Raw genomic sequence first — 21,001 nt, forward strand, 5'->3', positions numbered from 1 at the left:
CAGCTATCAAAACTTAATATGAAATAATGTGGATTAGAAATTTCTTAGGTACATTTATCGAGACTTAAGTTGTTAAAACAGTGAAACCTGTTGCTCTGGGTATGGACGTGCTGTTGTATTTACTTACTCCCCTATGGGTGGAATACACCTCACTTCCAACTGCTTTTTTCTTTTCCTCTTACAGGAAAAGAGGGAGGCAGGAGTTTATAAGATACCCAGAGCAAAACCAAACACAGGCAGAAAGGAAGGAGATGGGCAGTGCCACTTTTTGAGGTTGCTGACGTGACTGAAGGAGAGGAGATGTATGCTTTTGAAGGGAGGGGCCGAGCCACTTGTGTGGGTTCCACAGCGCATGACTGAGATGGACCCTAACCATTGCCACTTTGCGCCTTATACCCATCACGTCCGAGAGGCCAACAAGTAATCTGCCGCCAACGTTTTAAAGCTACTTGCTGTGCTCAGCCATGATTGGTCCTTCCTAGTGTCCAGAAGCTGGCATTGTCAGAGGTTTTGGGGAGAAGCAGGAAAAAGAATGTACTGATGAGATGCAGTACCCCACTTCCATCCTCAGGTCCACACCAAAGCTGGGGGGAGGTTGATTCTACAAATGCATTATTTGTTCCATTGTTGTGGAGTGCTTGGGGTTGAGGCAGCTCCTGCAAAGACTTCTGGGAAAGGAGACGAAGCCCCACCCCCCACCCCACCCCACCCCCACCCACCCCCCACCCCACCCCCACCCCCCGCTACGCAGGCTTTGTCTCAGTTTGATAATGTACTCTAGCTGTCTGTTTCAGCCCCTTTCTGCTTTCCCAACCTTATATCTTTTGAACCATAGCACATCTTGAGCAAATTAGGTGCATGCTTTATGCAAACCGCCGAGACTTCAATTTTCTTCCCTTCATTTTGGATGCCTTCTGCTGGGATTCTGAGATTTCACCAGGTGCTAATCTGCAGGGAGGCCAGCTGGTTTTGCCTTTCTCCTGGTACCCTGCTCTGCTAGGCTAGGGAAACTGCCTGGCGACTAGGCCTCTGGGTGCTCAGGATTATCAGCATATTCCCTGTGGATCAAAGCTGGCTGGCATTTCTCTCTGTCTCTCTGTTTAGTTCCCGAGTGCCTGGCCCACCCCAGCCGAAGTCTGCTCTGTCTTAGCTTCCTTTGCTCTTACTGTAGCCAAACTCCACTCACCCTCAGGGCTGCTAGGCTAATGAATGGATCCTTTGTCTGCTCAGCCTCCACCGGTGTGTGAGTGTCTGCGGAGGCCTGCGGGAGAGTGTCTGCTGCCTCCTTCTCCAGCTGCATATTAAAACCCCTTGCTTTACTTAGTGCTTCTCCTTCTCCCAGCACGCCCAGTGCTCCAGCAACAAATGCCCAGGACTTCCAGTGCTTGGCGCTCTTCTCCATACAGGTGGCTGCCCACTGTTCTTCCTCCTCCCACTTTTCTCTGTACCATGAATTCAGTTTAGGCATGGATCATTCTAGAAAGCCTTCCGTGCCTACCCTGGGTCAGACCCCAATCCCTCCCCCACACCCCCATGTTGAATCAGAGATTTCTGTTTCAAGCCTGTCTCAGTATTGCACGATGTCACCGAGCGTAGTATTGACTGGGGCCTCAGTACACACTTGTTGAACGCCGCTTGACCCAGGACAGCAAGCATCTTTGTGGCCATCCTCTAGGTTTGCCTCGGATCTTCCGACTTCAAAAAGCACAGCTTGCTATTTTGAGGCCCACGTTGAGAAAGCTGCCCCCCCCCCCCCCGCCCCTTTGTCCTGAATTGGTTTCATTATGTTTGGATGGTCTCTAGGTAGAGTGTCCTCTGCTAGGGGGGAAAAAAATGGCAAAGTGAGAGGAAGACACACTCAGGGCAGAGTCACAAAAACGAGTCCCTGAGGCCCCTTGGGATTGCAAACGGCCCTTTTCCCCCTGGAACACAATGCCCCTCTGCTGTGTGGCCTCTTTTCTTTCACCAGGCACCTTGGCATTCTCAACCTCATCCAACCTTTCTCATAAATCGCTTTGCAGAATAGGAAGCTCTCATTATGTACAATAAAACAAGCGAGGCCAAGTTGATTTGTTTATCCTGTGAGCAGTCATTGAGGTTTTGAAGGAAGTTCTGGTTCTAGTTGAGGAAATAATTTCCAGTGGTGGCAAGTGCTGGGAAACCAGGCAGGCAGAGGGGTGCAGCAGAGACTCAGGGGGTGGTGGGGAGGGGCTGCTTTCCCAGCAGGCAAAGGGTTTCTGAGGTGACAGAGTCAAAGAGTGAGATGGAATGAGCCCGTTGATGTCCAAGAGGATTGCCGAGGTCCCAGGATGTAAACTGCAGCTGGAGGCCTGATGAGAGATCTGTCCCCAGCATCCTTTAATGCTCTTTTCTCTTTACCATGCTCACCCGTGAGTTGTATCAAAGACAGGACTTGGATTTATCTAACATCCTTGAGGTAGGCAAGGCCTTGGAAGATTTTTACGAAGTACTGACCCCAGACTCTGAAATTGAGTCTGTACGGAGAGTCTGGAATGAGAGAGAGGTACTGCACGTGTGCTAGGGTGGCCTTGCTTGTCTTATACAGTGCCTTTCTCAAATGACCCTTTGCGGTAAAAGTTTCTCTCTTTCCAGGTCATTAGAAGCATGTCAGACCACATCCCCTGGAGGGGGGGCCTGGTGGCACTCAGAGGAAGGATAGCAGGCTACCAAGCAGAGACTTGATACCCTATGAGCATATACAGGGGGAGGAGGTCCCCCTCAGTCACAGTCATAGGGGAGGGGAGTAAGGGGAAAATGGGAGGGAGGGAGGAATGGGAGGATACAAGGGATGAGATAACAATTGAGATGTAATATGAATACATTTTTAAAAAAAGAAGCATGTCAGAGGCACTTTCCCCAGTGTAGTTAAAAGAATAACAACCCACTATATGTTTTCTAACTGTGATAAAATAAGTAATCTTTTAGGCATGTTAAAATATACAATTTGGTGGTATATTCGTGTTATTATGCAGCTAATATCTTCCTTACCCACCTTCTGGCCTCCACCTTCCCTGTGTTCCTCACTTCTTTCTTTTCTTTCTTTACTGTAGCCCAAGCTAGATTCAGGCTCACAGCATCACAGCAATCTTCCTGCCTCAGGCTCTTCAGTACTGGGATTATAGGCACTAGCCATTATCCACAGCAGCCTTACTTCTTCATCACCCGAATTGAACCTCTATACCCATTAGACGACAGCTCAGCCCCTGCCATCCTTTTAAAGCCCACATGAATCATTGGTAATGAGGAAACATATGTCATTTATGAAGCCTCTTCCCTGATGGCAGAGCATCCTGGTGCCTAGGGCAGTGCCTTTAATTGTAGCCTGAAGGACAGCAGAGTGAGCATCATCTGGGGACGGTGAAGAATGGGGGGCCTGCTACACGTGTGCGTGCGCAGCTTCCTTCCTCTGCCAAGCCGATTCCCCATGCCTGTGCCTGAGGTAAATGTGAGGGTCACTGCTCTCGGCCTCCTGGGAAGAACAGTGGAGAAGATGATTCATCCTGTAAGGAGGTGGTAACTCAGAGCAGCCTGCTCTTGGGGCTGCAGCTGCCTGCATCTCATTTTCCACTTTGGCCTCTTTTGGGTACCTACATGACTCCAATTAGCTCAGTCCCTCTATACTCCAGTCGGTTCTCCAGTTGGAAATTCTAGTATTGACATGTTGCCCGTGAAGGGTGACTAAGGTAAAACACGAGGTGCTTATCGTGATGCCTCACGAGGAGTGAAGCATTTATTTTTTCAGAAAATATTTAATTCTTTTCATTTGGTTAACTTTTTAGTTAACACGCACAGTTCATTATTGTGACATTTTTCAAGCACATGGCTCATTACACTTTGCTCCTTTTTTTGCCCTCCCTTCCCTTTGTCCTCCTCTATTTCCCTTCCCACTTTTGTTGGTCCTTTTCTTTTCCCCAAGTAGTCCATCCTTCTGCCATGCTCTGTAAATTCCTTTACCCTCTCCTGGTTCCTTCTCCCTACTCCCACCAGATTTCTTTTCTTTCATAATTCTCTTTCTACTTTGAGGTCACACACACACACACACACACACACACACACACACACACATCTAGATTCTGTATATGAGAGAAAGCATGGCACTTTGCCTTTCTGGGGTGTTTTTCATTGCTGTGACCTGACACAGAACAGCTAAAGAGGAAGGATTATTCTGTTTTATGGTTTGAGGGGATCATTCTATCTCGGCAGGGAAGACATGGTAGGAACAGGAAGTTAGGTGGCCACACATTCAGAAACAGAGTTAGCAGAAACTCTTTTCTTTCTTTTCTTTTCTTTTCTTTTTGCCCCCTTTCCCGACAGTACCTCTTTGTTTTAGCCCTGGCTGCACTTTGTAGACCAGGCTGGTCTCGAAATCACAGTGATCCGCCTGCCTCTGCCTCGTGAGTGCTGGCATCTATGCCCTGGTGCAGAGAGTTAACAGGAAAGGGGGTTTGCTGTAGAGCATCAAGTCTTACTCCAGTGACCCATTTCCTATAGTGAGTTTCTGCCTCCTAAAGGATCTTTACCTTCCCAAATTGTGCCACTATCTGGAAACCAAGCATCCAAACACACCAGCGGCGGAAACCACAACAGGAGTCTGTTTTATTTTGGATACCACAATGCTCTCTAGCTCCACTCATTTTCCTGCTCAATAACATTCCATCGTGTATATGCATGACATCTTCCTTATTCATCACTTGATGGGCATCTGAGCTCCTTGTGCATCTTGGTGTTATGAATAGTGTAGCAGTCAGCACAGATGTGCACCTGTCTCTGCAGTGTGCCAACTCAGAGTCCTTCAGGCATCTTCTCAGAAGTGCTGTGGTTGGGTGGTATGGTAGTTCCATTTTTAAGTTTTTGAGAAACCTCCACATTGCTGGGCATAGTGGTTAAATCAGCTTATATTCCCATTAGCAATGTATAAGGGTTCCTTTCCCCCATATCCTTGTCAGCATTTGTTCTCTCTGTCTCTGTCTCTCTCTCTCTTGTGTATGTATTAGTTACCTTTCTGCTGCTATGATAAATATCATGACCAGAGGCAACTGAGGTGACAGAAGGTATTGTTTTGGTTTATGGCTCAGGAAGGACAGGGTCCATCATCACGAGGAAGGAATGACAACAGTCAGTGAGTGAAAGCAGCAGAAGCAAGAAGCTGATGACATTTTCACCCTTCCACAAGAAGCAGCGAAAGAAAGAGGAAGAAAAGGCAGGCTATGACATCTCAAAGCCCATCCCCAGCAGTGCGCCTCTGCCAGTAAGGCTCCAAAGGTTCCAAAGCCTTCCCAAACAGTGGCCACTAAGTGGGGCCCAGATATTCAAATACATGAGCCTGTGGGAGGCATTTCTCATTCAGAGCATCACACTGTGTGTGTGTATATGTACATCTGTGTATGAGGAATATGTGTGTGCATCTGTGTGTAAGGAATGTGTGTGCATATGTGTGTGCATCTGTGTATGAGGAATGTGAGTATGTGCATCTGTGTATGAGTGTGCATGTGTGTACATCTGTGTATGAGGAATGTGTATGTGTGTGCATCTGTGTATGAGGAATATGTGTGTGTGCATCTGTGTATGAGTGTGCATGTGTGTGCATCTGTGTATGAGGAATGTGTATGTGTGTGCATCTGTGTATGAATGTGTATGTGTGTGCATCTGTGTATGAGGAATGTGTATGTGTGTGCATCTGTGTATGAATGTGTATGTGTGTGCATCTGTGTATGAGGAATGTGTATGTGTGTGCATCTGTGTATGAGTGTGCACCTGTGTGCATCTGTGTATGAGGAATGTGTGTGTGTGCATCTGTGTATGAGTGTGCACCTGTGTGCATCTGTGTATGAGGAATGTGTGTGTGTGCATCTGTGTATGAGTGTGCACCTGTGTGCATCTGTGTATGAGGAATGTGTGTGCATCTGTGTATGAGTGTGTGTGTATGATTGTGTGTGTGTGTGTGCATGTATGCACATGTAGGTATATTCTCCATGGTATATTTTTTTGAGACACAGTCTCTCAATGAATCTAGAGCTCATCAATTTGTTAGACTGCCCAGCAAGTTAGCCATGTGGGTCTTTCTGTCTCCACTTGCCCAGGGCTAAAATTAATAGTTGTCTATGACCACACCCAGCTCTTTATGTGGGCACTTAGGATCTGAAATTGGGTCCTCATATTTGCTTACAAGGCATTTGCCCACAGGACTATCTTCCTAGCCCCTGTCATTGATTTTCTTAACAGCAGACATTTTTTTTAATTTTATTTTTTTTCTTTTTTTTAAATTTTATTTTATTAATTTATTCATATTACATCTCAATGGTTATCCCATCCCTTGTATCCTCCCATTCCTCCCTCCCTCCCATTTCCCCCTTACTCCCGTCCCCTATGACTGTGACTGAGGAGGACCTCCTCCCCCTGTATATGCTCATAGGGTATCAAGTCTCTTCTTGGTAGCCTGCTATCCTTCCTCTGAGTGCCACCAGGCCTCCCCATCCAGGGGACGTGGTCAAATATGAGGCACCAGAATATGTGTGAAAGTCAGACCCCACTCTCTAGTCAACTGTGGAGAATGTCCTGTCCCTTGGCTAGATCTGGGTAGGGGTTTGAAGTTTACGGCCTGTTTTGTCCTTGGCTGGTGCCTTAGTTTGAGCGGGACCCCTGGGCCCAAATCACAGCAGACATTCTGATTGGAACAAATTAGAATCTCAGTGTCATTTTAATTTTGCATTGTCCTGGTGATTAAGGATGTTGTACACATTTTCAAATATTTATTGGCTGTTTGTATTTCTTCCTTTGACAACTATTTATTCAGGTCATTTATTAAGACCAATTTATTAAGATTATAGAAAAACTTCCCATAAATATGGATTATCAGAATTAATATTGTGAAAGTGGCCATATTATCAAAAGCAATCTACAAATTCAGTGCAATCACCATAAAAAATCTCCATGACTTTCTTCACAGTACTTGAGATGAGAACCCCAGATTTTATGTGGGATCACCAAAGACCCTGAATAGTCAAAGCAATCCTAAGCAGAGTGGTATCACAACACAATTTAAGATCAGTCTTAAATCACATTATAGAGTTATAGTAACAAAACTAGCGTGATACTGGCACAGAAATGGACACACAGATCTAAACTCACTCAGCTACGACCAAAGTGTTAAAAACATACATTGGAGAAAAGATAATCTCTTTAACGAAAGATGTCACAAAAGAAGCCTGAAACTAGATCCACACAGATGAGGCCATTCATTACTGTAGAAACACGATATGCTTACAGTTCAGAGGATAGAATGCTTTTTGTTTTGAAGCATATATTTTTATGTTTTGAGAATTTCATACATGCATGTGATGTATTTTGATTGCATTTACCCCTAATTCTCTCCAAATCTACTCTCTAACCATCTCAACTTCATGTCCTGTTTGATTTTGCTTGTTTGTTTCCTTCACAATTGAGTTCTGTTTATGTTACTTATGTACTTATGGGTGTGTGGGCTTCCAGTAGAGCATGGTTAACCTACCAGGCACCATATCCTTGAAGAAAACCGACTCTCCCTCTCCCAGAGTGCTTTTTCTTTTTTCATTTCTTTTCTTTCCTTTCCTTTCCCTTCCTTCCTTCCTTCCTTTTTTGTTTTTTTGTTTTTTTTTTTTTGTTGTTGTTTGTTTTGTTTTGTTTTTTTGAGACAGGGTTTCTTTGTGTAGCCTTGGGTGTCCTAGACTCACTTTGTAGACCAGGCTGGTCTCAAACTCACAGAGATATGCCTGCTTCCCTTCCCTTGAGTGCTGGGATTATAGGTGTGTGCCACTGCACCCGGCCAGAGTACTTTTCTTAAATGTCTTTCTAGAGACAGACTCCGGTGGAGGGGTTTCTGGGAGGAAGAACAAAGTGACTAGTTGTGGCGCATGGTTTGCCGAGCTGTGGGAAATGATGACTGACATGAGGTGCAGGCCCCTGTCCTGGATCTTACCGGGGATGCTCTGGATGCTCATATCCTCCCTAGATGAGGAGCCTAGTCTTCTCAGACACAGCACAGATAGCTTGGATAGAATCAGAACCACCCACGGCCTGGGATTTCCTGGATCACAGACCCAGCTCTCCACCTGCTTTCTCTCTACCTCCCTGGGTATCCTGTCCCCCATTACTGTTGGAGCCTTGGGAAGGTCCTGAAGGCTGGCAGTACAAGCTGGAACAGCTAGCCGGCTTCAGACTGTGGACTCTGCAAACAGCTCTCTGTATATTTACCTTGGGATTACACCATCTTGAAAAATAGCAGAAGTGCCAAAGTATTAGCCGGAAGATGAACAAACAAGGAACCTCTAACAACATAATAAAGACCCCAACTTTCATTGCTTCTTCTTCTCCCTCAGTTCGTTAAGAAGTGTGAATAATGTTGTCTCTCATGTAAGAGGCACAGCTAAAATGAACTTTCAGTTTTAACGAGGTGTTCTATTTGCATTTTTAACTGTACTCAAAACAAACCATGAGAATGACATCAACTGTTTGAGTCAGCTGTTGGCCCAGGCATCCATCCAGCATTTGAGGTCACTGGTGGCATCCATGAGCAGCAGGAGCAATTTTTTTTAAACTTGTTGACTAGAGGGCCCCTTAAGGCCTTCACTGGTGCTAGCGCTGAATAGACTACAGCTTTGAAGAACGTTGCTAGAAATGGCCATGTAATGCATGAAATATGTGGGTTAAAAACCTCCCGTATGCCAGGACTTTGTGGGAGAACTCCCACGAGACTGGACTTATTTAATCTGGATAATACCTTGCTTGATGTGATGATGAAGTGTAGCCTAGGCATCTTGTGGTCCACGCATAGAGGACCCACAGAAGAGGATGCAGTAGGCACAACCATGAGCCAAAGTTTGCAGGAGCCAGTTCACGCGTTCTTTTGATGAAATAGGGATCATCCTCCTGAGAAACTGTAACGTGAGAGTGTGCTAGAGGAGAGCAGTTCTGTTGAGTTTATCTCATCCAGGCTGAGTTTTCATCACATGTATTTTTAATTCTTTGGAAGACACTCCAAGTAATTGAAGAAGGACTCGTAAGAATGCTAGCTTGAAGAAACATTTAGCAAATGCCCGTGCTGACGCTACCTGTCAATTAATTAAAGTGCTTATAAGAGGAGCCTGTAGTCACACCAGGGAGGTGGTGGCAGTTGGCTACTGAGGAAGCTCATGACATATAATGCAAGACCTTTAAGGCAGCAGTTTCGGGTCTCCTTCGTGCTTTTTATTCCCTTTCCTGTCTGGGTTTCCAAAATGTGCTGCCTTATCCAGGAATGGGAACTGTCCGGTGCCTGTGGAGTTCTGCAGCCCTGGCCGCAATTATGCTCTGAAAGGGCAAGAGTGATAAACATGGACCAAAGCCAGCCCAGAACCTTCCATCTATCTCAACCATAAGACATGGCTGGGACTCCACTCTATTCTGCTATTTTTTCTCTCTGGCCTTCCTCATTGGGATAGGCCCTTGTCAAAGTACATGGTGCCCTCTGGGAGGTCCTCCCTGTTGGCTATGGGCCATGCTGACTTCCGCCAGTCCTAGCTGTGTGTTCATTAAAATTACAAGTTATATACTCAAATAGTCACAGTTCATATGTGCATTATTGAATGGACTGGCTCCCCGTGTTTAGGCTGTTGACTGTAATATTTGGTATCTTATGGCATTAGCTGATGCTCTCATTCTTTTGTTTATAACTATGTTGTCATTTAGGAGTGCTCTGTACACAGGGGTTATGCTGCTCCTTGTCCACTGGTGTAGGACCTCGCCATGTGCTTGTCACTGAGTAAGCCCATAGAACTTTCAGAACAATTTGGTTGTCTTACTGTATAGGTTAAGGAAAACACTTACATCTCAGCAAACAAATGCTCTTCGCAGAGCAGTAAGTGGCCAAATACTTACTAAGCCTTTGTAATTTTAGTGCGAGGGGGTGATTTAAGTGAAATAGACATGGTCCCATCTCAGGATGCATCTCAGGACAACTCCAAAAAGTGTTCATTGTGATGAGAAGAAAGGATATTGATTTGTTTGAGGGATTATTTCTTTGAAGGTTAATTGTGAAGGGTACATGAGAAGCTTTTTTTTTTTTTTCATTTTATAAATGAAGGTACCAAGGATTATGGAGAATGAGTTGTCCAAGATTGGTGTGTTGAGCAAGTGGTAAAGGCAAGCTCTGAAGCCTGTTGAATGAGCCTTTACACATTTCAGCACGGTATCATATAGTGAAACAGGTTGCTCGCTGTCTGTGGTGGTTTGAATGAGAGGGGCCCCCACAGGCTCCTGCGTTTGAATGCTTGGTCCCTAGCTGGCAGAACTGTTTTGGGAAGGATTAGGAGGTGAGGCCTTGTAGGAAGTGTGTCACTTTTAAGGTGCCCATTCTTTCTTTCTGTCTCCCGATTTGTGGATCAGGATGTAAGTTCTTAGCCCTTGGTCCAGCACCTTGCCCCCCTGCTTCCTACAGTGCTCCCCGCCATGGTGGTCATGGACTCATCTTCTGAAACTGTAGGCAGATCCCCTAATTAAGGACTTCTTTCTATAAGTCACGGTGTTTCTACAAGGCAGCAACAAAGTAACTAAGAAACCGTCCAAAGTCCTACAAGCCTAGGGAGCAAGTAGGAAGGAAGTGCAGCTGGTGACCTCTCAGAAAGTGCTTTGGGGTAAAGCAGAGAATTAGGCACAATGTGACTGGGTAGCGTCCACAGTAATCAGAATGTGAAATGTTTAAAGCTGAGTGTAGTGACTCAGCTGTGCTCTAAGCACCTGAGGAGCCCAGAGGCATGAGGACTGGTGCAGATCGAGGGGAGCCTGCTGCACGTAGTGAGACCATATCTCAAACAAGACAAAAAGCAGCACAAATCTTCTCAGTGCTTCTCAGAGAGTGCCACTTGGGGTCCTTCTATTCTGTTCTTTCTCTCCCTCAGCCCCTCAGGTGGCTTGCAGCTCCACAGGTCAACGCTGCATGTTTGTAACAGCTCTGTTCTGTAGAACTTGATGCCATTTTGAAAACGTTCTATGTGCCTGAGCTGTCCAGGACAGCAGTCACTACCAATTTGACTCTTGATTAACTGGAAGGTGGTGAGGGCAACCAAGGAAGCCAGAGAAGGCCCTGATTTCTCTTGTGCTGGAGTCACAGGCAGTTGGAGCTGCCTGACACGGGTGCTGGGAACCAGTCAGGTCTTCTGGAAGGTCAGCAGCTCTCTTGACTACTGAGCCATCTCTTCAGCCCCAAGTTATAGTAGTTCTTTAAAAAAATATTTATTAAGCAGTTTGCAGCTACTAGGGTATTGGAGGGAGTTTTCTTTTAGGATATGGCCCTTTGTTGATTACTCATGCTCTTGAAGATGGACACACACACACACACACACACACACACACACACACACACACACACACACCAGCATCACTAACTGGACTTTGTGGATTAAAAAAAAAAGTACATGAAGTTGGAAGGAAGATGTGGCAGACTGTTTCTCAAAATAGCTGGAAGGGAGGAAGTGGGGAGTGATTTTGATTGGAACATATTGTATATGCATAAATACACAACAATAAAAGCATTCAGACTGCAAGGCCTTTTCCAGGTAAATATATGTTGAAAACTTGCTCCTTTCTGGCACTTACCTTTTTAGTTTTTTGAAAGGCAGGAGTTTTAAGTTTTGTTTTGTTTTCAAGATAGGGTTTCTCTATGTAATAGCCCTGGCTGTCCTGGAACTCTCTTTGTAGACCAGGCTGGCCTCGAACTCACAGAGATCTGCCTGCCTCTGCCTCCTGAGTGCTTGGATTAAAGGCACGCACCACCACACCCGGCTGAGTTTTAGGTTTTGGTTAAACCCATTTCATTGTTTCCTCTTCTTTATGGTTAGTGCCTTTTCTGTCCTAACAAAATGATCTATGCCTTAATGTCATGAAGACATTTTTTTTTTTTTTTACTTCCTCCTAGAAGAGTTATCCTGTGGACTTTCTGTTTGGGTCTGTAATCCATTGTGAGTTCACCTTGTGTATGCTGGGGTATAATGGGCCACACCCCAATGATGGAGATGAGTCTCATGAGCAGTGTCACGTCAAAATCCTGTCCCTCTTCTTTTGACTTCAATCTGGATGCTTACAGTCCTTATTATTTCAGGGTAGATGACTGTATTTACCAGAAGGGATTCTTGTCTTTGTGGCTTTTGCAGCTAAGTATTAGCCTGATATGGACAACATTTTTGTGAACCTCCATTTTGTTTTTTTGCTGGGGGGGGGCAATTTTATGAAGGTGTAAATTGAAAACTGTTTCTGTAATATTTTCATCTACATGTCAGCCAGCTCTTCATGCCAAACATAGACAGAATATAAAGTTGAAGTGTCTGGATCTTTGAGATTTTGAAGGCCGACGTGTCAGACTCTCAAAGATTTCTAATTGAGAAAGTTAAAGCCGTGAGGGGTTAAACCTTTGTGGTCTTGGACAAGGACCCAGATGAGTACACCATTGCCTTGGGGAATGTTTCAAAGCTTTATTTCCTGTGAGTTATGGAATTTCCATCGTAATAGTTCAGAGAAAGGAGGTCAGGAGGGGGTGGAGCTGCAGATACTTGGAAGAAGACGCAGTGGGGGCTGACTTGTACCATGCAGTGTTTGTGCGTGGGCATGTGCACACTGTGCCCACGTGCCCTGTGTGCACATGACAGAGGAAAGGAAGGACAGACTCCAGAGAGCACAGATTCCTTCTTTAATCTCTTTGCATAGTGAGGTCAGGGGGGAAGAGAACGTACAACAACGGACCCCTGGTTGGCTGGCTGTCACCCACAGATTCTCAGAGCAACTTAGTAAAACTCTTTAGGTTTGAAGATGCAAGTGAGACTGTTAAATTCTGCTTCCAGCCTCCACAGTCACTTGGCGCTTCTTTTTCATCATGGTACAAGGGACAAGCAACTTTTACTCTGGTTGACCGGTTAGACAAGCTCTCATCTCTTTACTGGATATTTCTTCTCCTTTATCTTTTGTTAAGTATGCTGTTCCCTGTACTCAAAGTCTCTTCCTCTCTTTGGCTATAAATAATTTCTATCTTTCTGTAAAGTCCCTGCTCAGATCCCCTATCTATGAAATCATTGCTCGTCTTCTGGTCAAGAGCCACCTGATCGATGCGTACTATAATAGGTGCAAAACTGGACTGTCTTCTGATAAGCTAAGGCTTATTTATTTAGTTATTTATTGGTACATATTCATTGTACACAGTGCTGGGTTTCATTATTATGCAATATACTTCATTTAATTCTCACGTTCACCTCATCACCTAAGATTGCTATTTCAGTTCCAGCCATCACGTCTTCCTTGAGACTAAGAAGGCCATGCTCTGTACTTTCAGGGATGTTTTTCAGAAGTTGCAAATCACTGTTGCTTATAGCCCATAGCTGTAACATAGTTACATGGCCACATATGGAGTAACCACAGTCCTGCCCTGAAATTCAGAAATTATGTCATTGAGCACAGATTTCCAGAGAGGGAGGGAACCACAGACTAGGAGTCCCTGCCACCCAGTGATGTTGTGTTGTTGTAAATATTAAATGAGATAATATACACTGCAATTTGAGCATGTTTTACACACAGTGCATGTTCTACTAAGTATTAGCCATTGTTTTTATAATTAAATTTGATAGAAAGCCACCCGTTCACTCAATCCCCTCAGCGTATTTTGAGGTCCCTAATGCTGAATGTTGCTGCTCTGTTGAAATCTCTCTACCAACATCTAAAGACCATCATCCAAGATGGCTTCCCCTTTGTTAAACAGCTCTACAAGTCAGGGAAGCCTTTGTTAGGCTGGCTGAAAACTTCCTTCCTAATAATTCATATACTTTGGCCCTTATCCTGCCTCTTGAGACAATATGAAATGATTTTTTATTCATCTGGAAACTTTAGATAGGCCCAGACAGCAGTCACAACTCCCATTTCATTTTCTGGCTATAAACATGCATCTCATCATCTCACTATTTATCTGGCCCAGGGTTGGTGAACCTCTTTTATAAAGGGCCAGATGATAATATTTTTGGCTTTGTGTACCATTTGGTCTGTGTCACAACTTCCCAACTCCGCTGCTATAACATAAAAACAGACATAGATATGACATAAATGAGTAGATATAACCACGTTGCAGTAAAATTTTATTTTTAAAGTCTGGTGGCAGGCCAGCTTTGAGCCTCAGGCTGTAGTTTTCAACCCCCTGTTTTATCCCATGAAAAACCATTAACAGCATTATTCTTGGCTGATATGCCCCTGTTCTGATGCTAAAAACTTCCTCTATGTCACTCCCCAATTCCTTATACCTTTTATCTGTTTTTCTTATCTTACTGCTTTGTCTATGATTTCCAACACTGCTTGTATCTTCATAGCTCTGTTTTCTGATTAGTAATTCCCCCAATCATACTATCTACCCTCAATAAATCTCTACCTTAGACACACTACCTTGACTACCCCCCCCCCATATTACATATCCTTAGGCCATATATTCTTTGAACTCTCATAGGGTGGTCTTTTCTAGTCTCTATCATAAACATGTCCATGTAAGAAAAACAATTCTTCCCACTTTACATCCTTTAGCTTTTCAAATCTGTTAGCGCATGGTCCACATTTTGTTGCTTCTAATTTTGTTTAGAGAATATTGCAATGCTCACTGTAACTTTAATTCTAATGTTTCTTGACCATTTCTTTTAAAGTCAGCCCAGGACTGCCCAAGAGGGTATACATGGAAATGAATATTTGTTGATTGCCTAACCACTTTTGACATATATAACATAGGTGTTCTTCCTAATATTATGGGTGTGGGAAGGATAATTCAAGAATGATGGCTAATTTGTGATCACAGAACTGACATTAAAGGAGTTGATTCCAGTTATGAAACAGAAATGAAACCCAAGCAGACCTGGCGGGGAGTATGTGTACAGTCATCTAGTGTAAGTAAAGTCAACACCATGTTACCATCACAGCAGACACCCCCCCGGCTTGTCATTTCTTGTGAATAGTGTAGAATAACAGACATTTCTCCTGACTCGGCATCTTTCAAAGCATTTCACTCACAACCTATTTTCGAAGGTGATTTTATTTCTATTTTGCAGGAAAGGAACTCAAACCCTAACTATAAAAATACTTACCAGAGGTTCCAGACCCTGGCTTTGTCTGTTTTCGTTCATTTCGGCTCACCTTGCTCTTCTCTGGAAAGTGAACCCCCACTCCATCATTTTGCTAACTTCCACTTGTCTTTAGTAATGCATCCCAGTCATCATCATCTCCAGGAAATCCACCGTGGAAATCAGTCCCGCCTCATGCCCACCGTCTTTTAGGTGTTCTTCCTCAGTGTAAGCACACCCCTGCTTGTAACATACCTTGGCTGGTAATTTATTAGCTCATAAAGAAATCAAGGGCAAGATTCTCGCCTCACTTAATTTTGCACTCAGTAAACATTTGCTGGAAAAAAAAAAAAAGGAATATCCTGAGATTGAGCCAAGCCAAGGGAGTTAGTTCCCCGCAATGTTTCTCATTCCTGAATACAGCTGGAAGTAAAACAAATATCATTGCTTCAGTGGGCTGTCTGTAATCTCCAGCCCTCTGAAACAAACTCAGATAAAAGACAGGCAACTCCCAGCAGCCATGTGTCTTTATAAACCCCAGCACCTGAAACCATGAGGTCTCAGAGTGGATGGGAGACAAAACAGCACAGTTCATGATAAGCGAGGGTTTCTGGAGCCAGGCTTCTTAGAGTTGAATACTGTCTCCATCACTCCCATCAGTTGACTTACCTTTTTCTAGGCCTTGATTTCTAGTTTGCCAAGTACAGAGAACAGAACTTACTTGGTTTATCTGTTGCTATGTAACAATATACAACAAGATGTATGGTGTAAAACAATAAACATATATTATTCCATATAACTCTGTGGTTAGGAATTTGGAAGAGAGCTTATGTGGTTGAGTCTCTCTCTCTCTCTCTCTCTCTCTCTCTCTCTCTCTCTCTCTCTCTCTCTCTCTCTCTCTCTCTCTCTCTCTCTCTCTCTCTCTCTCTCTTTCTCTTTCTCTCTGTTTTTCAAGACAGAGTTTCTCTGTATAGCCTTGGTTGTCCTGGACTCACTTGTAGACCAGGCTGGCCTCAAACTCACAGCGATCCGCATGCCTCTTCCTCCCGAGTGCTTTGATTAAAAGCATGTGCCACCACTGCCTGGCTGCTGAATGATTATTAATATTCAATATTGAATTATTATTTTAGTGAAGTCTGTGGTTGCTCCTTAACCAGTTTTATACCCAAATAACTACACAAAGAGACCAGTATCTATTTAATTAGCCTATAGCATAATGCTGTGCAATAATTACTCCATCCTAAGCCTCTAAGCTAGCATAGTTTCCTCCCATTCTGATTTCCCACTTTATACTTGCTTTTTACCCATATCCTAGGTCTGATTCACTCCTCTGGGTGCTTCCTGGTCTTCTTTTCATGGCCCCATCTTCTCCTTCCTCCTCTTTCTCCTCCCCCTCACTGGATCAGGATGTTCCACCCTATTCCCTGTTATTACTCAGCATTGGCTAGTTTGTCTTTATTGACAACACAGAGAACATATGGTGACATGTTTACACAAACTTGAAATAGGAGATACTTAGAATAAACATCATAATGGAATGTCCAGATTGATCCAGAGAGTGGGGTAGATAAATCAGCATTTGAATGAACAAGAGTGAATTGTACACAGTCCACAAGAACATTATGCCAACAAAGAACCATTGAAACAAAACTGGAGGGACAATGTGAAAAGTAGAGAGGCAGAGTTGTGGAGTTAGGACATGCTGCACAGAGCTGTCCTTTTCCCCATGAAAAACATGATTACCACAATGTTCTCTATGTCCTGAGGATAGTTGTGAACACCTCCACATGCTGGGAGCAGGTAAGGGACTATGTTTGTGCCAGAAGAGCCATGTATGTGATAGGAAAGTGGCAGCTCGTAGGTTTTCTTGAAGAGGAGGAAAGGGACGAGTGGCAAGGAGCAAAGTCAGCAGAGCTGGTGTGACGTGGAAGGTGACCTCTGAAGAGCTGCCTCAGGAGGAGGGGCTGCAGCTAGGAGGAAAGGGGTTACTTGTGATGGGCATCTTCTGGTCCTGAGGTGCCTGGGATAGCCTAGTTAACAGCATCTTCTGGTCCTGAGGTGCCTGGGATAGCCTAGTTAACAGCATCTTCTGGTCCTGAGGTGCCTGGGATAGCCTAGTTAACAGCATCTTCTGGTCCTATCACATGGGAACTTGTTTGACTCTGTTAATAGGGTCGCACGCAGCTGCTGGCTGCCGACCTCACATAATATGCAGCACAAGGAAGAAGTTCAGTAATTTGATTGAAGGAAAAAGACTCAACTAGTTAAGCCATTTCAAACACTACACCTTCATAAATCAAAGTCTTTTGTGTCTACTTACATTCGATTGAATACTTTCTTACTCAAATAAAACCAAAGGGATATTTTCTTTAACTGTGTAGTTTGTGAGGGGGGAGGGGACTAGAAATGTTGGCTAAAGATGCATTTTGGAATATTTAAATCCACTGTTAGTTTCCTTTTTGTTTCATCTCTTCTTTGTTTACACTTTGGTCTTATGAATGTTTAAAATTAACTGAATTTTTAATGGCTTTAATTTATATGCTTTTTTTCCCCTACGGAATTGCTCTAGGATTCAGTGTACATCTTTAGTCTACCTTTAAATAACCATATTATTATACATGTAGAAATAACCTTATAGAATTACTGTTCCATGCCCCTCCTCTTGATCTCTGTGCAGCCCAGACAGTTCACGTCAGTGTTTAATAGAAATCTCACACAAACACTGTTACTATTTTTGCTTTAAGTGGCCAATTATCTTCATAAGTGATTTAAAAAATTAAAAACATTCCAGCACGCATGTAACACATTTAGGCTTTTTGTTCCTTTATATATACATATATAGATTTTTTTTTTCTGTACAAGGGCCCTTCCTTTATTACTTTTTATAGTTCAACCCTGCTACTGATAAAGTCTTTTGGTTCTGCATGCCTGAAAAGGGTCTTACTTCATTTTCATTTGTAGAAGACATTTGCTGGGTGTACAATTCTATTCAATAGTATTTCTTCTTACTCTATTCTTTTTTTGCTTGCACTGCTTCTGATGAGAAATATATTGTTTTACCTTTGCAATTTCTGTCTTATGTCCCTGGTGCCTTTGGCTTTCCTGAAGTTCCAGCTTTTTCTCTTTCTATTCAGATAGACTAATGGGTTCTCCCTGGGCCTGGAAATGCTCCAAACAGTGAGCTCAGGTATTTCCACTGCATTCATTTCATCTTTCTTTTGATTCGGATATTAACAGTTTTGACTGTTCATTGCGTGAAAACCATTCTTTTTCTTCATCTTGTTTAGACTTTATGTCACGCACCAGGATAAACCTGACTCTTTGTACTCCATATTTGCTAGAAGCAGAAGTTCTGAATTGTTAAACCAAAACGATAAATGCTTAAAATATTAAAACTAACTTTGATTGCAAAACTTTTGCCTCATAATATTTTCCCATTAACTCAAAATTATCAGCTCGCTTTTCAAAACCTATTTAATGCCATGATGCTTAACATTATCTCTTTTCTCACAGGGGACAGAAAACGTTCAACCTGGATTTTCAAATCACTGCACATTAACAATAAAACCACAAGTCGCAGAATGTAACTGGACGAAATCCTTCTAAAAAAAAAAAAAGTAGCGTCAAGCCACAGAGGAAAGAAAGCCTGTCGTTTTGAAATGCTGCTCTAAACCAAGCTGTTCTTGTAGGAAATTACAGCTGGAAAATTTTGTTTGGCTCTTAATATACCTGAATGAAAGGCACTGTCAACTTGTTTCTCATAAAGACTGGAAATTATCTGAGATTATCTGTTATCTTGACATGACCACCAGAGAAGGGCACGCGGAAGAGTAGTTGAAGGACGCTGGTCACGATGACTTCCGAAGAAATGGCCGCTTCCGTCCTCATCCCTGTGACTCAGAGGAATGTGGCTTCTGCACAGTCAGTGGCCGAGGAGAGGAGTGAAGAGGTCTCAGAGGCTGATAGTCCCAAGGCTCGCGCTGCCAGGCATGGCGGGCTGACCCCTCATACCATCTCACAGTGGAACAGACCTAAGGAAGAGTCTTCCAGACCTGGTCTGGCCAAGGTCCTCTCAATAGCAAGGGGGGACATAGTGAGTGACGAAAACCACAATGAAAAGTGCTGGGAGAGAAGTGTGCCGGATTCGGTGAAAAACCATATGGTTAATTGCAACAGCTTGTTGCAGAGCCACCGGCACGACCTTCCTCAGAGCCAGCTTTGTGAAGCCTGTGACTCTGTCACAGAGGAAGACCTGTGTTTGCAAACTGGAATTCCTTCTCCACTGGAAAGGAAGGTGTTCCCTGGAATTCAACTGGAAATGGAGGACTCTCCCATGGATGTGAGCCCTTCGGGAAATCAACCCGGGATCACAGAGTCCTCCGGACCTCACCCTGACAACAACATGACGGTGTTCCGTTTCCGCTATGAAGCTGATGGACCAATGTCGGATGCTTTACATACCCTGTCAGAAAAATTAATTTTGGATGACTATGCAGATTTTGTTACTGTCCCTGGGGGGCAGCAAAAGAAAAATTACACGGCGTATACTTGTAAACTGGTGGAATTGACAAAAAGCTGTGGTAATAAGAACGGGCAGGTGCAGTGTGATCATTGCAACTCGCTGCACGATAAATACCTTTGCTTTGAAAGCTCCTGCCGGAAGGCCGACGTGGTCTGCTCAGGAGGTGGCTTTTGTGAGGAGGGTTTCACTCATAGTCCTCCTGCCAAGACTTTCCCGAACCCTTTGGAGGATCTCTCCGATAATTGTGAAGAGGTAGATGATTTTTTTAAAAGCAAAAAGGAACGGTCCACTTTGTTAGTCAGAAGGTTTTGTAAAAATGACAAGGAAGTGAAGAAGTCCGTGTATACTGGAACAAGAGCCATCGTGAGAACCCTGCCTTCTGGTCATATTGGGCTGGCTGCTTGGAATTATGTCGATCAAAAGAGAGCTGGTCTTTTATGGCCTTGTGGGAATGTAACGGAACCTCTGTCAATGATCAACATTGGGAGCCAACATCTGTCTGAAGCCCAGTGGTGTCTGGTAAGAGTCTGAGTCTCGTTTCATCCTTTTTTGTTTTGTTTTATTTTTTCTTCCTCCTTCACTGCCCCCCCCTCCCTAGGAGATTTGAATATAGGGTCTTACTACATAGGCCTGGAACTTGCTATGTATATGGTCTAGCTTGTACTTGATCTTATGATTCTCCTGAATCGAGATTACAGGAGTGTGTGCCAGTTTCTTTCCATTATTTCATTAAACTTGATTCTTTTATTGTGTATTTATATTGCTTTAATTATTGGAAAAGAAAGCAAGATCTGTCAAAATATAGATTATCCTTATAGGACTCATCTATAGTTCTTGGGAAATAAATATTCCAACTGATAGGTCTCAGGTCTGAGTTGGCTCTGCAGCAATCTAGGCCATAAAATATTCACAGGCCCACGTAGGGAGTGGAGAAATTGGAAATTTCCTGATGACAGAAAAGTGGCTTTGTTCATTACCTGTGGCGATGCAGTCCCAAGTCTTTTTGTGCTGTGTGGTCCGCTGTGGCCTTTAGCTTTACTGGCCTAAAGGAGCTTAAATCTTGAGATTTCTATTTTACAGCCAACGGTCTTTTCTCTCTTCCCCCTTAGACTTTGTGTATGTGTATATGTGTGGGCGCTTGCATGTGCATGTGCTGTGTACCTCTTCTATGAAGCCTTAAAATAATACTTTGATGGACTTAAAATAATACTTTAAATGCACTAAATGAAATAGAGAACATTAATAACGGAGAAAATGATGTTGGTTTGCACTTACAAGACACAAAATGATTTTGAAACTGTGAGGTGGTAATTTAAGTACATCATCATTATCACACTGACCATTGTTACCTAGCAACGAGATGCTTCATGTT

The 21,001-nt window shown here is 43.6% G+C and overlaps 1 protein-coding gene across 1 annotated transcript in view; it reads left to right on the top strand.

Moving 5' to 3' along the window:
• Positions 1-20,160, top strand: part of LOC127189882 (1-phosphatidylinositol 4,5-bisphosphate phosphodiesterase epsilon-1-like) — a 40,848-nt gene extending 20,688 nt beyond the window's left edge. The window contains exon 2 of the mRNA XM_051146950.1: positions 18,621-20,160. Coding sequence (XP_051002907.1) covers positions 18,961-20,160 — 1,200 coding nt within the window. The 5' untranslated portion in view covers positions 18,621-18,960. The remainder of the gene's footprint in view (positions 1-18,620) is intronic.
• The last annotated feature ends 841 nt before the right edge of the window (positions 20,161-21,001 follow it).

Source organism: Acomys russatus, chromosome 5, assembly GCF_903995435.1.
Source record: "Acomys russatus chromosome 5, mAcoRus1.1, whole genome shotgun sequence".
In the NCBI taxonomy this organism is placed as follows: Eukaryota; Metazoa; Chordata; class Mammalia; order Rodentia; family Muridae; genus Acomys; species Acomys russatus.